The following is a 26,044-nucleotide window of genomic DNA, read 5'->3' on the forward strand; positions in this document are numbered from 1 at the left end:
CATCTGAGTGGTGAATCTATTAACTGTAAAGAGACTTAAGGGAGATCAGCCATCAGTAGTCCACATGTGAGGTGATTAGGGCCTGCATCATCATGGTGGTGGCAATTTCAGAGTAGAGAAGATATGCATATATGCATATGGGGAGAGGAACTGTTGGGAAGGTAGAAGCCAGAGGACTTGATAATTGATTGATCATGGAAGGGTGAGAAAGAATGAGGAACCCAGCTGATAACCTGGCCTCTTCTGACCTTTACTGTCTTGTCACTGTCTTCTTTACTCCCCATCTCATCTTCTACAATCAAGCTTCACTGGCCCATTTGACGTTCATCCCCAATTCTCTACCTTTTCACTCCTACGTATTTGGATTGCTCTACTTTCTTCATGTTTTCCCTTCCCTTCTTCCACTCTGATTATATTTCTTGCGTATATGCTTATTTACACATTGTGTTCCTTATTAGAATGTGAGCTTCTTGAGGGCTTTACATTGTTTTTCTTTGACTCTTGAACTGAGCACAATTGTTGACTGACTTCCTAACCAAAGAGTTATAGCTAAAGCTGTTTTACAAAGTGCATCTGGTTTATTCGAAGGACAGTAAAAGTACCATTAGGGCAGGGACTGTATCTTTCATACTTGATTATCTTTTTTTTTTTAAACCCTTAACTTCTGTGCATTGGCTCATAGGTGGAAGAGTGGTAAGGGTGGGCAATGGGGGTCAAGTGACACACAGCTGGGAAGTGTCTGAGGTTGAATTTGAACCTAGGATCTCCCATCTCTAGGCCTGAGTATCAATCCACTGAGCTACCCAGCTGCCCCCACTTGATTATCTTTTAATATTGTTGTGTTACTGTGTACAATGTTCTTCTGGTTCTGCTCACTTCATTTTTCATTAATTAGTTCATATAGGTCCTCCCTGTATGGTTTCATAAAATCGTCCCCTTCATCATTTTTTTCATACCCTTACCTTCTGTCTTATGGTGCTAGGTATCAGTTCCAAAGCAGAAGAGCAATAAGGGCTAGGCAGTGGGGGTTAAGTGATTTGCCCAGTTTCACACAGTTAGGAAGTATCTGAGGCCTGATTTGAACACTGATTTGAACCTCCTGCCTCTAGGTTTGGCTCTCTATCCACTGAGCCATCTAAGTAGCCCTGTAATGTTGAGTGTTTTCAGTAGTGACCTCAATGAAAGCATAAAATGAATGAGTCCTTGCCAGATTTGTATTTGACGCAAAACTTCAAAGTATAACCAACACATTGAATGATATGTCAGAATTGAAAAGAATCTTAGCAGACTAGAATTGTTGGGCCAAATTTAGAAAGACTGATTTTAATCCACAAAGGCTGGTGGTAGTGATAATGAGATTTCCTTGGTACCTGGATTCCTAGTTAGGGAGTTGACCCCCATAGCTCCCATAGAGCTCTTTCTGGCAGGGAAATCTAAAACAAGCATGTAAATAAGAAATAAAATCCTAAAAGCCCATTATTCTATATTGTAACAAAGCATAATCAAATAAGACATAAAAAATTTTCACACTGTGTCCCCTGCCACTATCCAAAGTTCTGGCTTTGCCTTTATTTACTTCTTAAATATAGTCATTCAGTGTTCGTGCTTCTCCTATTCTCCTGATCTTACTTTGCACCATTCTTGACTATTGCATCTCCCTTTACCCACCAAATCTAATCAGTTGTGAAGTCCTATCATTTATGGCCACTACATTAGTTCAAGGTCTCATCCCTTCTTTCTGTTACGATTAAAAATGATAAAGACTGATATAAATATAGAAATTAGTAGTTTAATTAAAACCATGCTGATAGAGATAAAATCATTAGACCACGCGCCTGTAAGAATTCAAACTGCCTCCGCCGTCTTTACCTTTCGTATCGTGCACCTGTTAGCTAAGAGACCAGTTCAAAGTCACTTCCCCCTATTTAAAGCTGTCCCTCACCTTGAATACGTAATCCAAAACAGGAAACCTGTTGGCCCACAGGAAATGTAGTTTTAAGGTCCCCATGTGTCCATAGAAAATATATATATATATATACTTTTAAATGGCATCTCCCAAATTCCAATTAACATTTCCCAAAATGTTGTAATAATCTTTTTATTGGTCTCCTTGCATCTGGTCTTTTCTGTTCTCTGATCTTTCTTCCACACAACTAACAAAATCTTCCTTGAGCATGGTTCTATGTTACTCTTCTACTCATAAACTTTTTGTGGCTGCATCTTGCCTTTAGGATGAACTATTAACTCCCAAGATTTAAATTAGATATTAGATAAAGTATTTATTAAGCCCCTACTTATATTCCAGGCACTGTGTAAGTGCTGGGGTTACAAACAGAAAAAAAGGAAAAAAAAATCCCTTCCCTCAAGAACCTTACATTCTAACACTTTTAACACCTAAAAAGGGGCTGAAAAGGAGGAAGTGGAAATAGTGATATGGGGAATCTGGAGCTGAGCTGGTTTGGAAGTGAGCAGAGCTAACCTAGAGACTTTGTCAAACTAAGGCTCCAAAGAATAATCACTAATCATCAAAGGAAGAGGCCTCAAAAGGCTGCTGGAAGGGGCAGAGTAGAAAATAGTCTGGCAAGTCAGGAGCTGAGCAAGGTGGGAGCTTTACTTTACCCAACCTCTGTCTTCCTCAATTTTCTCAGCTGTAACATGGGGATAATGATAACACCAACCTTTCTTGATTTTCGTGCAAGTCAAATGAGAGATTTATAAAGTACTTAGCACAGTACCTGGGACATAATATAGGAGCTTAATAAATGCTTGATTCTTCCTAAGATTTTCTGGGGAAAAAAACCCTCCTTCACAAGAGAACAGAAAGCTATTTTTTTAACATGAAGAGTCTGAATGCCTATTTCTGACAGAGAGACCAGCTTTGTATTTCAGACTTGAGCAGAAAAAGTGAAGAAAGCTGGTCCCAGCTGCTTGCTTAGCCATAGACAAGAGCTGCCCTCTGACTTAAGTTGAGTCATTTAACCTTTTAGCACTGAATCCCTGCCCCCACCATCTCCTCTGACCTTTTTATCTATTGTGTTTGAGCACTTTAGATGAAAGGCAAAGCATTGTAGCAGCTCTGGCCAAAAGCCATCACTGCTACCCCTTTGCTTTAGAGAATTGTGATCAGTCTTCTGAGGAAGCAAATTGAATCTATCAGGTTCCTCTTCTCTTGGCCCAAGCCCAGTTCAGAAGGATGAGCCTTTCTTGCCTCATACCTATCTATGTTCACTTTACCTACCACTTCCTAGCAAAAGTTGCATGGCTGCAAGTGTCCTTCCTAAGACCATAATCAGTACAAGGGCAGAGATACGTTTATCTAACTTATTTATCTTCCCCTAACATGAAGCACAGCCTTATCATATGGCCTAGCTAGACAGCTCTCTAATGTGCCTTGTGTTTTCCATATCAGAGCCTTTGTTCACACTGTTCCTTATGCCTATAATGTCCTTCCCCCCTCTGTCTGTTGAGTGCCAACTGGCCTTGAAAGATATATTTAAATGCCCCCTCTTCCACAGAGCCTTCCCTGGTATTCTCATTTGTAACACACTTTCTTTTTCAGATTTTGCAAAGTATTATCTTCTCCCATCTGATGTAGTTATCACGTAATGTTATGCATTACCATTTACCTATATTCTTATCTCATTCCCCTACGCCCTTCTATTAGGGCAGGGATACAATCTTGCCTAAACTTCATGTCTTCTATAGTATAGAGCTCAATGATGTACATACAGTAGATGCTTAATAAGTGTTTGTTGAATGAATGTCTGGGATTTAGTCTGGCCTCTGTGATATTACATTGGAAGAGCACTGGAGTCAGAATCCAATCTGATGTTTATTTGGGCAAATTACCTAACATCCCTGAGTTTCAGCGTCTTCATTTAAAAAATTAGGGCATTAGATTAGATAGCCACTAAAGCCCCTTCTAGCTCTAAATCTATGGTCTTTGTCCTAAAGAGGCATTTAAATTTAGCTCTTTAGCTAAAATAGAAGCTCTAGTCATTTAGATGTGTGCCAACCTTCCAGGCTCTCCACCTCTCTCCAAGATTGGCTAGGATCAGGAAGGATTTTAGTCTTTTAACTTCCATCCTTTCCTAACTAGCTAACTAGCTTAACAAAGTAGCAGAAAACTGGCAGGATTTGATAATGTTGCTATATTGATTGGGGATCCAGAGCCCACTTGTACCAGAGGAGGCAGGCAGAGTCTCTGTCTAGGAAGGTAAAATAACCCATCCAGGGAGAAGTTAGCCTTAGGTTTCAGAAGGCAATCAAGCTTCTCCAGAATTCCAGAGAGCTTTTAGAGTATACAGGATCTTAAGAGAGAAACCATTTGCTTTCTAAAGCCTGCTCAGTGTCGGCAGACCTAGCCCTTGTTGCTAGAATAGCATCCTTGTTGCTAGAACTTCCTTCTGCCAGATGTCAGAGGGATTTGAGAAGATGAAAATATCTCCAGATTAGGTAGTTCAACCTTCATGGTTTTTGTGAACTGTGATCTGGACTCTTGCAGGGAAAGGGGCGGGCTTAAGCAGGGAGGCTGGTAGAGGATTATTTCCACGCCCTGAGGAGCCTCCTGGAGTATGGCCCATGCTGGTAGGGACACTTTGTTCTCTAAATCTGAAAAGCACTTCCAGAAGCAAGGCCTGTACCAGTGTGAATGCCCTGCATTGTAAAAGCCTCTCGGAGTAAGGCTTGTACCAGTATGAACACACTTCATTGTGTAGCCCCCAAAGTTTTCCAACATTTGGGCCTGTGCCATTGTGAACACTCTGCAGCCTTGGGGAGCCTTCTGGGAGTGGACCCCACAAGGATGTAAGGATGTGAATGCTCTGTATTGTGCAATCCTGAAGAATCTTCTGCAACGTCAGCTAGCCCAGCCTGGGAGTAAGGTCCGTACAATATGGATACTCTGCATTTCTGCATTCTCAGGTTCAGTCATATCTTTTTGTTCATTAGGACCTGCTGCTTCCAAGGTGAGAATTTAGTTTTGGGGGGTCAGGAAGCAAAAGTGGGTAATTGGTTTCTTTCTGTAACCTTGAATTCCAGGCCCAGCTTTTGTGATGAAGTCACTGTGTCTCATGGCAGATATAGGATATTCCCTCCTGCTCTTTGATCTGTTGCCTTGTAGGAAAGGGTGGAATGAGCTTTTTCTGGACTGCCCAGATGGTGGTGCTAAGCACAGAATAAGCCCTCAAGAATCGTGGATCTCTCTTCTTTGGGACATCCTTTTTGTCCTCCAGCTTCCCTTCATTTCCCTTTTACAATTTCCCTATCACAGACTGTCCTTAACCTTTGGATAACCCAGATTACTCCCCACCCAGAACCAAAGCAGTTTCCTGATTTCATGCTTCATTAGATTTCTGTGGGTAACATGTCTAATCCTTGACATTGGCCCTTAATATATGAGGAGCCAGAAATTGTACCAGTCTTCAAATAAGTCAAGACATTCTTTCTCAACTGTACCAGCATAAAAATAATTTGATTAAAAATTAATGCTTCATTGCCCAGAACTAGAAATAAAATTAATCTAAGGTTATTCTCTCCTGGGGATAAGAGAAGGAAAAGGAAAAGACAATTTTAAGGCATATATGGGGTTTTTGTAGCCTTCTCACCTCTCCCACATTCAGATAAAGAAATATATAGGTCATAGAGTCATGTAAAGAGATTTTATAGTCCAAAGACCTGAGTTTAAATCTTTGTTCCATAATATACTACCTGCATGAGACTGAACAAATCACTTTCCCTCTCCAGGATTCATGTTCCTCTATAAAATGAGAGAGTTGGATAGGATCAGAGCTTCTTGTTTTGTATCTTGGACCCCATTAGTGGTCTGCTGAAGCCTTTGGTCATCATGTTTTTAAATACATGAAATAAAATACATAGAATTACAAAGGAAAATAATTATATTGAAATAAGTTATCAAATAAGTTTGTATATTTTTTTAAAAAATGAGTTCATGGGCTTTAGGTTAAGAACTCATGGACTAGATTAAAATTCCTGGGCTAGATCTAAAATCTCTTTCAGCTCTAAATCCTGTGATTTGAACTGGGCTCTGACTGCTTATTTTCCATGTTATTTGAAAATAAGGTTTTCCCAGAAGCCCCTGATTACTGTCAGGAGCCATCTTGTCAAAGGTTTGTCTTCCCTGATTCCCCTCCAGTTTAATTTTTCCCCTTTTAGGTAGTACATGGTATTAGGCTCATACTTGCCTCTGTCACAAAAGAGATGCCCACTCCACTCCCTTGTCCTCAGCCTTCCTGGTCCCAGGACAGCAACTGAGAGCAGGTGGAAAGCAGAAAATTGTCAGGTGGAAAGCAGAAAAGCCAATAGTTGGATGGCAGGAGAATCTATATAGCAGTGATGGGCAACCTTTTGAGCTTGGTATGTAAAAATTCGCCAAAAAACTGAGCATAACTTGGGTGGTGTGTCACTTCAAGAAAAAAAAAACATAATTTCTCGATATTTGTAGTTTAAATAACAAAAATGTATAATTGTAATATGTAACTATTTAATAAACCAAAATAGGTAAATTAATATAGGTAGAATTGTCATCTATAGTACACAGAGCTTCTACACTACACTACAGCAAATGTTTCATCCTCAGCATGAGGCCCCATACTTCTCTGTATGCAGCAGTGTCATTGAAAATGGCTAGTCATAGGTTTGTCATCACCACTATATAGTGTTAGCCCAACAGTTGTGGCTGGGGCTTTGTTTTTATAGTCTTATTTGCTTCTAAAGCAGTTTTTATAGCCCAAGAATTTAACTCTCCCAAAATTAGAATAGGCCAAATCAAAAGTAATGACTTTAATGAAGCGCCAAGAAATTTTTTTTTAATTTTTAACTGCAAAAACAGAAGTAATTATAAGATATAGTCTGTCAAGAAGTAACCTAGAATTAGAACAATGATACATGTAAAAACCCAGTGGAATTGCTCATGGGCTCCAGGAGGGGGAGGGAGGAAGGGAGGGAAAGAATATTAATTGTGTAACCATGGAAAAATATTCTAAATTAATTAATTAGAAATTAATTAATTTTATGAGTTAAAAAATTCTTTTTTGATTAAAAAAAGAAATAACCTAGAAAACAAGTCAAAGAGAGATAATTTTAGAATCATCAAACTACCTAAAAATCATGACCTTACTCCTCCAAAAGCCTGAATGCCGTATTTCAAGCAATCAGAACTGTTAGAACCAGAGGACCAAGTGAAAATAGAAAGAATTTATTATCTCCTAAAAGAAACCTCAAAATAAAAATTCCCAGGAAAATCATAACCAAAATCCAAAGCTTCCATATCTAAGATAAAATGCTACAAGCAGCCAGAGAGAAAGAATTTAAGATCTAAGGAGTCACACTCAAGATCACACAAAACTTGGCAATTTCCACTCTATAGGACAGGAAAGCTTTGAACATAGTATTCCAAAAGACGAAGACTTATAATAAAAAAACAACCTATCCAGCAAAATTGAGCATAATCCTATCAGGGGAAGAAAGAGCTCTTTTAAAAAATAGAGAACTTTTAAGAATTCATAATGAAAAGATCAGAACAGAGTAGGAACTTAAAAAAGTAATTAATGATGACAGGAGTCTAATTTGTGTGACTGGGCAGAAAGGTGAATCTTCTTTCTTTCAGTCATAAGGTAATGCCATATAGTCAGAAAAATACTTTATAGATCATCTAGCCCAACTCTCTCATTTTATAGATGGGGAAAGAGATGTAGAATAGTGATGTAGCTTACCCAAGGACAATCAGATAGTAAAGAGCAGAGCCAATTTTGAACCTAAGGTCCTCTGATTCTAAAATAGGGAGGTCAAGGGGCAGCTTAGTAGCTCAGGGGATTAAGAGTCAGGCCTAGAGACAGGAGGTCCTAGGTTCAAAGACGGCCTCAGACACTTCCCAGCTGTGTGACCCTGGGCAAGTCACTTGACCCCCATTGCCCACCCTTACCACTCTTCCACCTAGGAGCCAATACACAGAAGTTAAGGCTTTAAAAAATAATAAAATAAAATAAAATAGGGAGGTCAGAAACAACTAGGTGGCTCAGTGAATAAAGGGCCAAATCTGGAGACAGGTCCTGGGTTCAGATGTGGCCTCAGACATTTCCCAGATGAATGACCCTGGGCAAGTCGCTTAATCCTAGTCACCTAGTCCTTACCACTCTTCTGCCTTGGAACTGATACTTGCTATCGATTCTAGGACAAGAAGGTATGAGTTTAAAATAAAATAAAATAGGGAACTCATCAGTCTTGAGCTCAGGGGCTCAAAAATCACTATTATTCTCTCCCCCATCTCCCCCCCACACTCATAAACATGTACACACACATGCACACAAACTATACCCCCACCATCAATAAGACAGGTTTCACAAATCTTAGGTAATAGCTGTGGATGGATAGCTCTGAATTCAGCTAGTATATGTTTGTTTATTTTTTATTTTGTGTTATTTTTATTATCATGCAAATATTGGTCATTGTTGTAAGAACACACTCATATATAACCAAAACCCCAAACTAAAACCATAAATATACTGATGTGGAAGATAGTATGCTTTGATCCACATCCGTCTGACTCCCAACAGTTCTTTCTCTAGAGGTGGATAGCATTCCCCATCATAAATCTTCAGGCTTGTCTCAGATCATTCAGCTAGTATATGTTAAGAAATGCAAATCTTTTAGTTATGCAGATCTGGCTTTAGAGCAAAAGTTCAAATCCTGCTTTTGACACATACTAGTTATGGAACCCTGAGCAAGTCACTTAACATCTTAGTGCGCTAGGCAACTCTCTAAAGTGTACATTGCTTCTGGGAAACTAGTTGGTAGAGGGAGTTTCTTCACTTGGGAGTTAGTTCCCTGTACTAATGAAATCAGAGTTCCAGCCTATCCCTGCTTATGCAGTACTAATGCTAGGGACTGAGATGCAAAAAAAAGCTTCAGATAGGGTTCTTGCCTCCCTCTAAAAGCGTGGGGTATAATTGAGAAAACAAGATAATAAAGTGTATCAAACTGCTGTGTAATCTGTCACTTCTTTTACCTTCTGTGGTATTGTGGCACTTAACTATATGGCAGCTTATTGCTATGAGTTAGAGTCCCTCTACATATATACACACCATGGGTGATTGGCTATATGTAGTAAAATAATGTTTCATAAGGAGAAATTAAATGCAGCAAGTAATAAAATCTAAATTTAACACTTTGTGATTAAAGTGACCAAACCTGACCTTGGGGAAGAGATGAAAAACTTGAAGAGGTGAGGAGAAAGGGGAATATGGATGTGAGACACTGCATCTGCTGTCAGACACAATATTGTTTGGTTTTGCTGAACCATTATTTGGGGGGTTTTTTGGTTGTTGAGTTTTTTTTATCTTATTATGAGGAAAGACTTACTGGAGAGAAGAGAGCAGAGAAGTACATTCCAAAATGAATGTGATATTGAACTAAAAGGCACCAATGTGAGTTTTTTAAAATAAAAGATGAAAAGAAATTTTTATCCGGCGCCTGCTGTGTGCAAGGCACTGTTCTAGGTATTTAGAATACAAAGATAGAAATAAAACAGTCAAGGGAGCTTTCATTGCATTGTTGCTTCTTGTTTTTCTTCCTGTCTGGCTACTCTTTCTCAGACTTCTTTATGGGAATCATCATATTATACCCCCTAATTTTTAGTGTAAACCTAGACTCTGTCCTCTTCCTCTCTTTATCCTATTTCACTGGTGTACTCATTAATTTGCATGGGTTCAGTTGTCCTTTCTGTTCAGTTGAATCCCATTTATATTTTTTCATATGTGTATGTAGATAGTAGGTGGGTAGAGGGATGAATGGATGGTTGGATAGATAGATAGATAGATAGATAGATAGATAGATAGATAGATAGATAGATAGATAGATAGATAGATAGATAGATAGATAATCTCTAGTCTCTTGTGTTCTTGTTCCATATCTCTGCCTCACGCATTTCAACTAGATGTCCCATTGACATTGAAAACTCAACATTTCCAAAACAATTCATTGTCTTTAAATTTTTTTTATTTTCAAAAAGCCTTCTTCCTAAATTCCCTATTTCAGTCAAACATACTACCATCTTTAAATCAACCAGGTTCCCAACTTTGGAGTTACACACTCCCACTTAGCTCCTCATTTTCCTCAACTCCACCTATCCAATCAGTTGCTGTTTTGCCCATTCTACCTTCATAAGCTTGTATTTGCCTCACTTTCTTCATTCCCACAGCCTTCCCTCTAGTTCATATCCTCAACACATCATTTCTAAGTGTCTCCCAGCCTCCAGAATCTTCTCCAGACCACCTTTCACATAACTGCCAGTGATATTCCTAAAACGCACAAGTCTTACCATGTCTTTCCCCTGTTCAGGAAGCACAAGGGGTTCCTTCTTTTCTCTAGAATCAAATTTAGACTTCATATATTGGCTCTAACTCACTTTTCCAGGCTTGTTATACATTGTTACACTTTACATTACTGTACAGTCTAACCAGACTGGGTACAAGATTACATATGTCCCCTATGAGATGTGCTGATCATTCCTTGTGCACTCCCTCCTCACCTTTGCTTCTTAGAATCCTAGAACTCAGTCCAAGAGTCACCTTCTTTCAGTTCCACCCAAATGCTAGTATTTATCCCCACTTTGAAATTACTTGTATTTACTTTGTCTATTATTATGTGTACAGGTACAGTAACTACATAGGATATAAAATCCTTGGGGGAATAGGATTGGTTCATTTTTGCTTTTGTATTCCTTGGCACATTGACACATTAATATTGACTTTTTATAGGTTTTTTGATTGATTGGAACAATCCTACTTCACATATTATTGACATCTTACTGTGACACTATAACATACACCTAGTTAAATAGACATATAGTATATGTAAACCAATCCAAAGTAATTTTAAGAAAGCAGGAACACTAATAACTGAGAAAGAAAATGTTTGTGGACTTTGTAATAAATATGTCAAGTGCATTGCAAACCTTAAATTATGTAAATGCTTGCTATAATGATTTAATCATAATAATAGTACTCATTTCAGTTTCACCTTAAGATGTACAGTTTTCCTCACAAAAACCTAGGAAATGCATAGTGTAAGCATTACTATCCCCATTTTACTGATGAGAAATATAACACAGTGACCAAGTAAGCATCAGCCTTCTGATTCTGTGCATTTCCCATCCTAGCATGTTTTCTCTAATACACTAATAGAATTAGGTTTGTTCTGTACAGCTCTAGAAGTTGAACATAGAGCAATGGTTAGAAGCAGAAGAAAGAAGGATTTTGGCTCAGGCAAAGCAAAGATTTCCTAACTATTAAAGCTATCCAAAAGTAAGAAATGAGTTTTCTTGATAGAAAGTGAATTCCTCATCACTGGAGGTATTTTTGTAGACTATCAAAGTACACTGTCAAGGAGATTCCATTTTAAATAAGAGTTTAATCAAATAGTTTCTGTAGTCACTTGAGGGAATTGAGGGAAATAGAATAGCAAGTGGTTGATTATGGGAACTGAGTGAGCTATATACTGACGCTGTCTTGTGACTTAGTTCTAGAGCTAGCTCAGTTTACTTTCTCTTAAATATGGGTCTAGTCCAAATTCTGTCTTGTGAGAAAAGTTTGTTTAATTGTGAGAATTGGGAGAAAACCTTATTGCATTATTTGAAACTAGCCCAGTGTGCCTGAGAAGCAGGACCCACCTGTATCTGCTGTTTAGAGACCCTTAACCAAGGATCTAGGTTATGCTGACCAGAAATGTAATCAGATCCTAAGACTGATGCAAGGCGTTTTTTCATAATTGTATATCTCAAGCAACACATGTGTTTTCTTAAAATGAGCTCCATAGTAAACAATCAGTTATTGTTTCCATGTTTTTTTTATTGTATACAGACACGAGAATATTGGGATACCTCTTTCTGAAATCAGGGAATTTCAACTGTTCACTCTCTCCCTCCCAACTTGGAAAGTTCTTAATCTTTCATCCAATTACAAATCAGATTACCTAATGTTAATTGTTTTTAATGTGTAAAAGTCTGTTCCCTGGCCCCATATTTGAGGTACAGTTTTAAGCTGAAGAAGGAGCCCAGTCCTGGTCTGTTGGGCAAATGGTTATTAATGTAGGCCTTCTTTCTCTCTTTCTGTGCTGCTGAAGGGGAGGAAGAAAGAGAGACAGAAACAGAGACCTTGTCCAAGAATGGGGTGAGAAAGGTCTATCCACATAGAATCTCCAAGTTGTCAACTTCTTAGAAAATATCATGAGAAAATAGACTCACAGCAAAGGAGATTGGCCAGACCCCAATTCGCCTGGGAACTTTGACCCTAGGACTCTTTTACCTTATTCCAAACTGGCTTTTACTTGCCAGTCCTCAAAGATGGTAGCATACCTACTTGCTTCCTCAGGAAGAAAAATTCCTTCTTTATTTTCCTTTAAAATTAGCACTTGTGGTTGGCCTCTTATATTGTTGCAAGTTCATCCCTTCAAACTTCCTTCCATCCTCCAATTAGAAGGTATTCCTATGTACTCTGTTGGGTTCAGACTGATTGAGTTACTGCTTTTTCTACCGATAGGAAAATATTCACCAAGAATCCCTCTAGAATTTAGAGTCTTAACACATTTACAATAATCCAGTCATATCCCTTTATAGTTCCCCTAAAAGGAATATTTTTTCACGGGAATAATAATCCAAGTCCCTGCCCACCTCATCAGTAATCCATTATTCAGCATCCCATCTCTGTTTGGGTACCGCTAGAGCTAAGAACTCACTATATTCCTAAGCAGACTATTATTGGAAAATTTTTCCTTATGCCAAGCTAAAGAATTAATAGTATCATGTTTTGGAATATTGGGTGTGCCACATTTTAGGAAAGTAATTGACAACTTGGAGTAGGTCCAAAGACTTACAATTGGCATAGTAAAGGAATTGAAAACTGATGCTGAATAATGGGAAGAGTACTCTAGAGTCAGAGGACCTAATTTCAAGTCTGACCTCAACACTGACCTTAAAAGAAGACTTAAAATTTCTAGGCCTCAGTTTCTTCATCTTTGTAATGATGGGAGTGAACTTGATGATCTCTGAGATAGATCCCTTCCAACTCTAAATCTGTGACCCTATTATAATTGTCTTATATGTATCTATTGAAGAAGCCTGGTAATGGTTAGCCTAGAAAGAGGGGGTGGGGGTGGGAATGCAGTGTGGGGACACAGCCTTCTCCCATGAGAAGGGTCATAATATGAAGGAGGCATTTGACACAGAGACAGTGTTGCAGGCAGGCAAGGAAAAACTTCATATTAATTAAAGCAGACCAAAACTGGTATAGGTTGCCTCATCAGCTAATGGGTTCTTCATTCCTGGGCCTTATAAATGGAGGTTGTGATGCTCCTTGTTAGGGATGCAACCAAGTGGGTTCTTGTCAGGATATAGGCCAAACTAGAAGAATAGGAGATTCCTCAAAACTGCAAAGTCTTGTCTCTCCTCAGCTGCCTCTAAGTGTATTCTCTTTTTCCACATGACAGCCTTCCTTGAAGATGGAGGTCAAGGTTAAATATTCCCAGCACCTTCAGCTAGTCTTTTTGTAAATAGGACATCAACTTCCATATTCTTCTGTGAACATGTTTGTCATAAAATGATCATTCATAGTAAGATTATAGACCACGTGAGTGGCACAGAGAGTAAATGCTCAGAAGAGTTGAGAAAATGGAAAAACCTTTGTGGACTGGCATGATTAGGGAATTGTTGCCTATCTAAGGTGCTACCCAATAGAAAAAAGATCGAGGTGAGTGTTTCAGTAAGGGCTAAGATAAGAAGCCTGGCTAAGACACAAACAAGTTAACATTCTTCTTTCCATACACATGAAGCTAGAAAATTGAAAGCTGTCTAAATTCAGTCACAAAATTCTACTCTTAATAATCAAAAGGTGGTATAGTGTAGTATCTTAAAATCTCAATTAGATCCTCACTGCAGAAAAGCAATTCTCTGTTTTAAAAAATTACCTCGTACTGGTCCATAACACTTTGTTATGTGACTTGGAGCTGAGAGTACCATTGACAAAAAGCAATATGAAACCTTTGTCTACTACCCAGACCTATTTCTAGTTTTTTTATATATTACTGGCCTAGAAATATTCGAGTCTTTAACATTTCCGACAATTAAGGTACTAGTATTTCTGATTTGTTCTGATATGTCTTGCCTTCTTGTGGTACCAAAATACAAAAGGGAGCCATTCATTTCTGTTATCCATGACAAACTGACTATCACAACAGTGTCAAGTCAGTTTCTTAGTTTCATAGGATCGGTTTCCTTATATTGGCCCAGGTGCAAACCTAATTATTAGTATTACCAGAGCCTAGTTGTCCATTTTTCATGGTTCCTATCAGGCCTTCTCTGCTGCTATAGTCATCTCAGGACAAAAGAAGAGTTCCCTGTCTGCCATTCCTTTACTTTCCCATTGTCCCACTCCCTCACACCATGAACTGTGGACTTGGCTTTGAGGGGTAGTTGTTATTATTTAATCATGGTAATGTTCTAAACCAGGATGCTGGCCTTAGGAATTGAGTCAACAAGCATTTATTAAGCACTTAGCTAGACACCATCCTGAGCATTAGACATACAAAGAAAGTCCAGTTTAAACTGAATATTAAGCTGGAGAAGCCTGGAGGGAGAAATGAGAGGTGATAGCTTTTCCAGACATTGGGGATAGCCAATAAAAAGGCATTGAGGGGGCAGCTTATAGCTCAGTGGATTGAGAGCCAGATCTAGAGATGGGAGGTCCTAGGTTCAAATCCGGCCTCAGACACTTCCCAGCTGTGTGACCCTGGACAAGTCACTTGACCCCCATTGCCCACCCTTACCACTCTTCCACCTAGGAGCCAATACACAGAAGTTAAGGGTTTAAAAAAAAAAGGACATTGAGTCAGGCTGTGGGGTACATTAATACACTGTTTGTGGAAAACTAGTTATATGCTAGACTGAGAGTCAGAAGACTTAGTTCAATTTATTTAAGAATTAATTCATTTTAATTAATTAGGAATAATTAAATTCATTTAAGAAACATTTATTAATTTGCTATAATGTTTAAGGCATTGTCCTAGGCACTAGAGATTCAAAGATAGATAATGCATAGTATTCACCTTCAAGGAGCTACATTTTGTGAGTGGCAAGAAAAGAAGGGAAGAGATATGAAATGTTTACAGATAAGTATAGGGTATGGTGGGGCAAAGTTTACCTAGGAAAGTTTGAGAAGGGAGAGAATTCTTTTATTTAAGGAAATCAGAGAGAACTTAATGAATGCAGTGACACCAGGGGTGAGCCTTAAGGAAAGATATTCAGATACTTAGATGGACCTGTGATCTAATTGACATGGATTAAAGACACTTATACATTAAGTCTTGTCCATCCAAAGCTCTGAGAAACTTTTTCTGTTTCTTTTAACATCTCAGGGATGCCAATGGAACATAAAAACTATCCATTTATTCTCTCTAATTCTCTACATGTAACCAATTCTTTTTGATTATGTCTTTCTTTTACTACATCCTCTGAGCTGTTTCTTTTTCATAGTCCCTGTTTTATTATATATTGCAGCCTGCTTGCATCCAACATGCACATTTCCATTGCCCTCTGAGTGATTCTCACATTTTTTTTCCTTTGGGGACTATAGTATTCCATGACTTGCAATTATATAACAATGTTGGTAGAATATTGGTATTTTAAAAATTGTACCTTTGTTTCAGAAAGAGGTTTGAGGTCAAAGGAATTTTTCAATTTGCCAAAGGCAGTGCTGTCTTCCTTCCTCCTCCTGTTTAATTATGAGCCTAATTTATCCATCTATTTAATTTCACACATCATTTTCTTTCAAAAGAATGTAATCTTCTTGAAGGGGAAGGACTATTTCATCTTGTCTTTGTTCCCCCACTGTCTGGCCAGAGAGGTTGCAAGGTATAGTCAATAGGTTGCTGGCACTGGGGACGAGAAGACCTGGTTTATGTCCATCTTCTGATATACACTGACTAGACAACCCTAAGCACATTGCTTAACTTCTCAGTGCCCTGAAACTCACCAGGTCTAGAACTATCAGAGCAGATGCCACTCTGCATTAGGAGAGGGAGTTTCCTTATTGTTTTTTATACCAGTGAAATTACAGATGCAACTTGAAATTTATTTCCAGAACCTAGCACAATGCCTAGCGTATGTTAGCCAGTACAAACTTTAAATAGGTACTTTTAAATACTTATTGATTGACTGATGATGATGATGATTCTCCCTCTTAGGCAAACTAAAAACAATTGCCAATTTTTAAAAATTAAATAAACAAATAAATTTTTTTTAAAAACCAGCTACAGTATTTTTCACTATGTTCACAATGGTTACCTTGGTTTGAAGTTGTCTCTCTACTCTTGTGTTTATGGGCATATGTTGCATAGTTTTAGGAGCTCCCTAGTAACAGCACTTTGATGCATCCTGGGAGAATATAATTCGTTTGATGGTGTCTACATACCAGCTAAGAGTATTAACTAATACATTGTTCTGCCTGTTGTTTCTCACCCAGTCAGAGGACCTTGGCGCTTGTGCTCAGTTTGAGAGTAGCAGACAGAATCGGAACATGATGCCAAGTGCCAGCTGTGTCTTTCCTACCTTCACATTACGTAAGCCATCTTCTGAAACAGATATTGAAAACTGGGCCTCAAAGCACTTCAACAAGCACACTCAAGGCCTCTTCCGGCGGAAGGTATCTATTGCCAACATGTTGGCTTGGAGCAGTGAGTCAATCAAGAAGCCTATGATCATGACCAGTGACCGCAATGTGAAGAAGGAAGCCTGTGAGATCTTCAAGTTGATCCAGATGTACATGGGTGACCGGCGGGCCAAGGGGGACCAGCTCAGCGTGGCGCTAGAGGTAGCCACCAAAGGCTGGAGTATGCAGGGTCTACGAGATGAGCTTTACATCCAACTCTGCCGACAGACTACGGAAAATTTCCGTTATGAGAGCCTGGCCAGAGGCTGGGAGCTCATGGCTATCTGCTTGGCTTTCTTCCCACCTACCCCCAAGTTTCACTCCTATCTGGAAGGCTACATATATCGGCACATGGATCCAGTCAATGACACCAAAGGTAAGGTGCCATCTATGCTGACTGACCTCTACTGACTTTTTCTCTCCTCAGTGCTATCCAATGCAGAAACTGGAGTTGACATTCTCATACTTCTATAGTCTCTATGTCCTCAGGACAAATCTCATGGCAAGTTTCCTATAAAGTAACTCTAAACCCATAGGCATTCAACACTGGCATTTCATTACTGGTGTCCCCCTCAAGAGCAGGAACAGAGCTTTCTGTATGACTTCTGCTTACAACAATAATAATTCACATTTCTGTAACACTTGGAGATTTGTTCACACTGATGCTAATTAAATAAGTGGCATAAACAATTTATAGGCAAGGAAACAATCTTAAGGTGAAGTGATTTGTCCATGGTCACAAAGCTATTAAGTGTCAAGATTTAAACCTAATGCCCAGTGCTCTTTCTTTACCACCTTGCTGTGTTGGGTAGAAATGTTACAATCAAGCATCTCAGACAAAAACCTTCTCAAGAGCCTATAATAGGCCTATTGGTCCTTGTTTAACTTGTTTCTGAGGGAGCACTAACCCCTCAGGGTCTGACAGACAGGATGTTTCTTATTGGCCTTATCACCCAAGGAATCCTTTGCACTTCCCCCAGGTAAGGTTTACTGTTGCCTTAATATACTTTATGCCAACTGATTGGTGGTTGATGGATACTAGGTCCCTAACTCCAGTTTTATCCAAAGGTGAGACCTCACCCTTTAACCTCAGTTTCTAAAAGGAATAGAGGTGCCAGCATGGATAGCAGCATGAGACCATTTATGTTATAAATCCAAGGTGCAGCCATCTGTGCACACAGTTAGACCTGGCAGTAACCCCAGGGTTGACCAAACTATTCTTTGGCGGATTTGGAAATCACAAAGAAAAGGACACTGAGATAGATGCTTCAGAACTCTGATCAATGAAGTGACCAATGAGGGCTTCAGAGGACAATGAAGCATCCTTCCTGTCTCTAGGAGGAGAGATAATCAGCTTAGATATAGAATGAAACATAGCTTTTCAGACATAGTCCAGATGTTGATTTGTTTTGATTGATTGTATTTACTTGTTAAAAGAAAGAATTCTTTTGTGGGGAGGAGAGGACACTAGAGTTGGGGGAGGGGGTAGATAGTAATGTCAAAAAATAAAAGCATAAATGAAATATTTAAAAAACAAAAGTGGGGGGAAGATCTGGGTATTAGAGAAGGAGGACCATGTGTTCCAGTAAACATAATAGTAATAATACCTTTCTGTAGTGCTTTTAAATTTACAAGATACTTTCCTCATAAGAACCTGTTGAGGTAGCTAGTAATAAAGAAGGCATAACTTTACTACCTTGCTTTGGTCAAAGGCCTAGGTTTTTTTCGTAAAGAGTAGTCACAGAATCACGGAATATTAGAACTTGACAAGACCTTAGAACACAGAATATAAACTGTTGAGACTTAAATGGACCATAAGATACAGAACATAAAACATCAGAGCTAGAAGGGATCTTGGACATGAATATCTTCTAAACTTTCCTATTTCTTTTGAAGTCTTCTTCATCCTTCTAGGCTTCCAGGTTTATAACCTTTTACATTATCCTGGATTCCTTAATCTCTCTCACTCCACATAGCCAAAAAGTTGCCATATCTTACAATTTCTACCTTCACATCTTTCACATTCGACCCTTTCTCTCCAATTATTTAGCCACCATCTTAATTCAAGTCTTTATTGCCTCTTGCCTCAGTTATTGAAACAGGCTCCTTCTTGTCACTTTTACCTACTCTACATACTACTGCTAAAGTAATTTTCTTTAATCTCCGAAATGACATTATTCTCCTACTTAGTCAACTCCATGGCTTCATTACCTTTCAGATAAAATTTAGCTTTTACAGTCTTACTTATATAGCCTGACCCTCAACCTTTCTTTCCTGCCTCAATGCATATTACTCCTCCCACACTCTACAGTCTAGCCAAACTGGGCCTTCTCTTTCTCACACAGAACAGTCCATCTTCTGTTTCCTTGCCTTTGTACTTATCTCCCCCATGCCTAGACTACTTACCTTCACCTCTTAAAATCCCTTTCTTCTAAGATTCAGCTCAAGCATCATCTTGTACATGAAGCCATTACTTATCCTACAGCTACTAGTGCCTTTACTACTGAGCTACTCTTTGTATTTTACTACTATATACATACATATGTTTGTATTTATTCACTATATATTTATGCTATGTACATTTTATATGCATTTGTCTCCCCATTAGAATGTGAGCTCCTTGCAAGTAAAGGCTGTATCTTTGTTGATATATTCCCATTACCAAATGTGAAAGGAATTCTTGGTTCTCTTTGAGTTCACACTCGAGAAAAGAGAATCCTTTGTTCTCTTTACCAAGTTGGAGTTAAAACTATTGACAATAACTTAAGTACCCCTACTTAGTACCTCGCTAGATTGTGAGGACAAGATTAGTTCTCCTTTGTCTACCTTTTAATTGAATCAATGCAAACTTGAACTAGGTGAGTTCACACCTTACTTGATGCTAGGTGAGAAACCAGCAAGATACTTGGAGAGCTCCACCTTTTTCCTCAAACTCAAAACAACCAGAAATTTAAGAGTTCACACACTCAGAAAGGTGTGAATCCAAAGGTGACAACTCAGACAATTTGGAAACTGTGACTGGCCCCCATGAAAAGGGGCAAGGACAGGAAACCACCATAAAAGCCATGAAGATCCCAAGTGGGAAGTCTGGTGAAGGAGGCTAATAGAGAGTGAACTCCAAGAAGAGAGTCACTCCAAGAAGGAAGCTGGCTTCAAGAAGAAGGTCGGCTCAAAGAAGAAAGTCGACTTCAGGAGTCACCTTCAGCTCCAGTCACTGTTTTGGGTGAGTGGATAGCTGTTTTTCCCTTCCTGTCTTCTGGAGATAGTTGAATTCTGAGTGAAGGTTAACAAGTCCTGGCTGAACCAAGCACTGGAACAATATTTAGTTAGATAGGTTAATGTCTTTTCTAGCCTTTTGTACTTTCACTCTTTCTACCTCTTTTTTAAATAAAAGATTTATAATTTTCATATATGTAGCCAAACCATTAATTTTAACACTTACACAAGCATAGTGCCTGGCACATAGTAGACACAAACAAATACTAGTAACTGATTATCAGAAGTAGGAAGGTGGGGCAGCTGGGTAGCTCAGTGGATTGAGAGCCAGGACTAGAGACAGGAGGTCCTACGTCCAGGTCCAGCCTCATATACTTCCCAGCTGTGTGACCCTGGGCAGGTCACTTGACCCCCCCCCATTGCCCACCCTTGCCACTCTTCCACCTAGGAGCCAATGCGCAGAAGTTAAGGGTTTAAAAAAAAGTTTTAATTAAAAAAAAAAAAGAAGTAGGAAGGATTACAAAACCCAGAGCATAGAAGAGGTTATAAAATTATGTTACATCTGAAAAGAACCTTAGAACATAAAGCCAAAGCTGGACAGGACCTTAGAAGAGAAAACATAACTCTTTTGAGGTCTGGAGCAGGACCTTAAAGACTATGTAAGCCAGCCCTCTCTTTTTGTACATCAGTAAGCCAAGGCTTTTCATTTATTATTATTACAGTTTTCCTCCTTCCAACTCCGATATTTGTGCCCTGCCTTTCCCATAAGAATAGGCAGTGGTGGCTACTGGACCCTCTTCTCCCATAGGCTTACTTGTATGACTTCACTGACATATGCTTGCCCCTTTTATTTCCTCTTGTAATCAAACCAAGTATTGCTTGAGGTTTCCTTATGCAACCTTCCAGGGTGCTTAATAATGATTGAGCCAAGCCCCAAGCACCTCTCTGAAGCCAGCCTCATCTCAAAAAGTTATATGATCTCTTGTCTCCTTAACTGACTTCCTCTATCTTATTTGCCTGGCACCCCCAACCTAGTTTTGGCCTCCGAGGTGGGAGTTCTGTCTCTGAAATTAGTTACTCTCTGCCAAAAACAAAGCAACTATAAACTTTTAACTTGCTGTAATCATAATTACATGCTTAGAGTAGGGGGAAGCAAAAACAGGAATGACTGGTTATTTTGGAACTTCTTGTCAAAGTAGAAATGGCAGGAACTTTCAGAGAAAGTGACCACTCCATTTAGAATTAATGATAGAAAAAAAAAAAAGGAAAGGTAGGTATAGTCAGACATATGACCAAAATTTGGGGAGAATAAGTGGTTTTTGAGAAAGGATAGATAGGATTCCATGAGCTATAATCTAAAAAGGAACTCAGCCCAGAAGGAAAAGGAAGCATATAAATAAAATTACAAAAAACACAAAAGCAATTCTAGTAAGAAAAAAGAAAGAGAGGGAGCTATCAAGTATAGATGTCCAGGTTGCTATATATTTTTAAAAACTATGTACAGATAATGGGCAGCTAAATGGTGAAGTGAATAGAATGCCAGGCTTAAGGAGGAGAAAAGACCCATCTTAGCTCTTTTTTGAGTAGCCAGCCAGATGGGAAGCACCAGCACCATCTCTCAGTGATCACTTTATAGTAAAGGTCAGCTGAACTGAGACCAGTGTACAGTTGTCCCTTAGGATTCACTTATTGCAGCTTCAATGTATGGAGGGCTTGGTTGTTTTTTTTTTTGTTTTGTTTTGTTTTTAAGTCTTAACTCTGTATCACGGAGTTACATTTATTGCAGCACACTTATGGAATGAAAGGCAACCAGCCAGGTGCTGTGTTCTGCATTCTGGGCTCTGATTGGCTCAGTGACTTTAGAGTGTGGAATAATTAATAAGAGTGTGGAAAAGGTTTATGGGAGAGTAGGAAAACTTTATAAAGCCTTAAAATATATATATATATATATATATATATATATATATATATATATATATATAACTCTGCTACTTCAAGGATTTTTACTTTATAGAGGTGGTCTCTGGAAGTAACTCCCACAATAGGTGAGGGATCACTACAGTGTAGTTGTCCTTAGTCATCAGCCCTTCAGGCAGTGGGGCTAACCCAACCCACACCTTCACTTAGAGCTGTTAATAGGTTCTTCTGGAACATTGACAAAAAGCTATTCTTTACCTCATTACGCCCCTAGATTTTTAGATGAGCTTACAGACTAGGCAAGACTGCTAATGTACTCTTCCTGACAATGGTAGAGGAGAACCAGGCCTGAAAAGTCTTGAAGTCTTTCTTTTCAATTCAGCAAACACTGATTTAAGGACCCTCTTTGTCTTGGGCATTGTGCTAGTTTCTGAAACAGAAGCAAAATTCCTGCCATTAAAAAGCTTACAGATCTTTGAGGATTAAATAACCTTTAAATTGAATGAACCACTGAGTATTCAGAGGCTCCTGGTAAATTTTCCCTACCACCCCTCAAGAATTCAAGGAGGCTTTTTGTAACACTGTCAAAAGAATTCTGGGTTGGACTGTTGTAATGATCTAACTGGTTTCCTGGCCTTCGTTCTCTCCTCTCTACATTACATCCTTCACATAGTCAAATAATCTCTCTGATGATCAGGTTTAACCATATTACTGATGCATAAAAACTTTCACTCTCTTCCTATTGATTGTCATAGAAAATACAAAATTTTTAGCCTGGTCTTTAAGACCTCTACAACTTGGTTCCAACCTGTATGAAATGATAAGGCTTAAGACCACCTAGGTGAGTAGAGGCAAGCTTAATCTTTCTCATGAAAAAGGGCACATCCTCAAAATGGCAGTGCGCCAGGGTAGCTGGTAAGCAGTTGCTTATATAGTCCCTAATGCAATACCCCAAACCCCAACCCTCTCCCAGTTCTCTGTTGGCTGGTAACCATCAGCTCACAGTCTTGGTGTGAAGTTGTAAGCCATCACAACTACCTTCCTATATTTTATTCCTCCTTATAAGACATGGAGGGGGTCGGCTTCTTCTGCAACTTAGGCTAACTTAGGATGATGTGGCTTTTTGGAAGACTAGGGGCTTTCTTGGAAAATAGGGATTTGTGTGTTTACTACTGCTCCTTTGAGAGAAGTCCACCATTTTGTATATTAGTTCTCTCAAAAACCTGACTTACTAGCGTTATTTCACACTCCATGCATCCCTGTCATACCCTCTTTATTCCAAATAAAATGAACTAATAGGTGTTTTTCAGCATCATTACACCTTCTCTTGCCTCAAAATGAGATATTTGTAAAGTACTTAGCACAATGTCTGGTGCTATTATATGAATATTTCTTCCTTTCCCTTTCTTGAATTTGCATGTATCATCTCCCATTTGTAGAATTCATTTCTTCTTCATCTCTGCCTTAAAGACCTTGCATGAGTGCTACCTTCTTTGGGAAACTTTTCCCAATATCCCCAGTTAAAAGTCATCTCTCCTTTACCTTTATCACATCCTTCCTTGAACTATATTTATTTTTCTAAATATTTTTATCTCGTCATTCAATTTTAATCACTTGGAAAGCAAAGACCCTATTGGTCTCATGCTTTTCTTATTTTATTTATTTATAAGAGAGACTTTTATTTATTTATAAGAGAGATTTAATAAATGTTCATTGAATTGAGAGTCTGGAGACTTGTGTTCTACTAACAGTTCTGATATCTACTAATTAAAAACAAGCAGGATGGTGAAGGGGCTTGAGTTCATGCTATTTGGGAATTAGTTGAAGAAACTGGGGGTATTTAGCCTGGAAAAGACAGAGTTGGGTGGAAATGATAGCAGTCTTCAAATAGTTGTCATGAAATAGGATTTAGTCTTGTTCTACTTCAGTGATTCCCAAAGTGGGCGCCACCGCCCCCTGGTGGGTGCTGCAGCGATCCAGGAGGCAGTGATAGCCACAGATACATTTGGGGGGCGGTGAATAACTGTAAGGGGGCAGTGATAGTATGTGACAGGGGGTGCTAAGTAGTATTTTTTCTGGAAAAGGAGTGGTACGCCAAAAAAGTTTGGGAACCACTGTTCTACTTAGACTTAAGAAACAGAACTGCTGCTCATAGGAAGCAAATTTAGGCTTAATGAAAGGGGAAACTTTCCAACAATTAGAATTGTCTAGGAGTGACATGGGCTACCAGTAGAGAAGTAGTACTAATAGAGCTGGATGACCACTTGTTGGATCTGAAGTAGAGAAGGCTCTTATTAAAGTACGGGTTGATCTAGATGGCCATATTAGGGGCCTTCAGCTCAAAGATTCTGTGACAGTAAACTTCAGTTTTCTCATATGTAAAATTGAAAACTAGAGGATAATGGTACAGAGGAATATAGTTATTGCTATGGTGATGACTACAACTACAACACTGACAAACCCCACAACTATGATGAATACTACTACTACTCCTACTCCTACTCCTACTACTGGAGCTCTGAAGTTTTGTGGTTCTTCTAAAACTGTCCTTGGGATATTTCCCTGCCCAAACTAGTGTCTTTCTAACATTATAAAACTCAGGCAGCAAGACAAACACAGGAATTATATGAACACAACTACGAAACCCTTTCCACACAATTAAAACTAGATCTAAACAATTGGAAAAACATTGAGTGCTCATGGGTAGGGCAAGCTAACATAATAAAAATGACCATCCTACCCAAATTAATTTACCTATTTAGTGCTATACCTATCAAACTACCAAAAATCTTTTTTACTGAATTAGAAAAAACTATAACAAAGTTCATTTGGAAGAACAAAAGACCAAGAATATCAAGGGAAATAATGAAAAAAAAAATATGAAGGAAGGTGGCCTAGCAGTACCAGATCTTAAACTGTACTATAAAGCAGTAATCATCAAAACAATATGGTATTGGCGAAGAGACAGAAGGGAAGATCAATGGAATAGATTTGGGGTAAATGACATCAGCAAGACAGTCTACAATAAACCCAAAGAACTCAGCTTTTTGGACAAAAACCCACTATTTGACAAAAACTACTGGGAAAATTGGAAAACTATATGGGAGAGATTGGGTCTAGATCAACATCTCACACTCTTTACTAAGATAAACTCAGAATGGGTGAATGACTTGAATATAAAGAAGGAAACTATAAGTAAATTAGATGAGCACAGAATTATTATCAGATCTCTGGGAAAGGAAAGATTTTAAAACCAAGCAAGAGTTAGAAAAAATTACAAAATGTAAAATAAATAATTTTGACTACATTAAACTAAAAAGGTTGTGTACAGACAAAACCAATGCTACCAAAATTAGAAGGGAAGCAACAAATTGGGAAAAAAATCTTTATAACAAAAAACTCATACAAAGGTCTAATTACTCAAATATACAAGGAACTAAATCAATTGTACAAAAAAAAAATCAAGCCATCCCTCAATCGATAAATGATAAAGAAATCAAAACTATCAACAAGCACATGAAAAAGTGTTCTAAATCTCTAATAATTAGAGAAATGCAAAACAAAACAACTCTTAGGTATCACCTCACACCTAGCAGATTGGCTAAAATGACAGCAGGGGAGAGTAATGAATGTTGGAGGGGATGTGGCAAAATTGAGACATTAATGCGTTGCTGATGGAGTTGTGAATTGATCTAACCATTCTGGATGGCAATTTGGAACTATGCTCAAAGGGCTTTAAAAGACTGCCTGCCTTTTGATCCGGCCATAGCACTGCTTGGTTTATACCCCAAAAAGATAATAAGGAAAAAGACTTGTACAAAAATATTTATAGCCATGCTCTTTGTGGTGGCAAAAAATTGGAAAATGAGAGAATGTCCTTTGATTGGGGAATGGCTGAACAAATTGTGGTATCTGTTGGTGATGGAATACTATTGTGCTCAAAGGAATAAAGAACTGGAGGAATTCCATGTGAACTGGAATGACCTCCAGGAATTGATGCAAAGTGAAAGGAGCAGATCCAGGAGAACATTGTACACAGAGACTGATACTCTGTGGTACAATCAAACATAACGGACTTCTCTACTAGCAGCAATGAAAGAATCCAGAGCAAGGCTGAGGAACTTATGAGAAAGAAAACTAGCCACACTCATAGGAAGAACTGTGGAAGTAGAAACACGGAGGAAAAACAACTGCTT

At 38.7% G+C, this 26,044-nt stretch overlaps 1 protein-coding gene across 1 annotated transcript in view; it reads left to right on the forward strand.

Annotated features, from left to right (window-relative positions):
- ARHGAP39 (Rho GTPase activating protein 39) overlaps window positions 1-26,044 on the forward strand; it is a 367,301-nt gene that overhangs the window by 299,819 nt on the left and 41,438 nt on the right. The window contains exon 6 of the mRNA XM_044684642.1: window positions 16,530-17,091. Coding sequence (XP_044540577.1) covers window positions 16,530-17,091 — 562 coding nt within the window. The remainder of the gene's footprint in view (window positions 1-16,529; window positions 17,092-26,044) is intronic.

Source organism: Gracilinanus agilis, chromosome 1, assembly GCF_016433145.1.
Source record: "Gracilinanus agilis isolate LMUSP501 chromosome 1, AgileGrace, whole genome shotgun sequence".
Lineage (NCBI taxonomy): Eukaryota > Metazoa > Chordata > Mammalia > Didelphimorphia > Didelphidae > Gracilinanus > Gracilinanus agilis.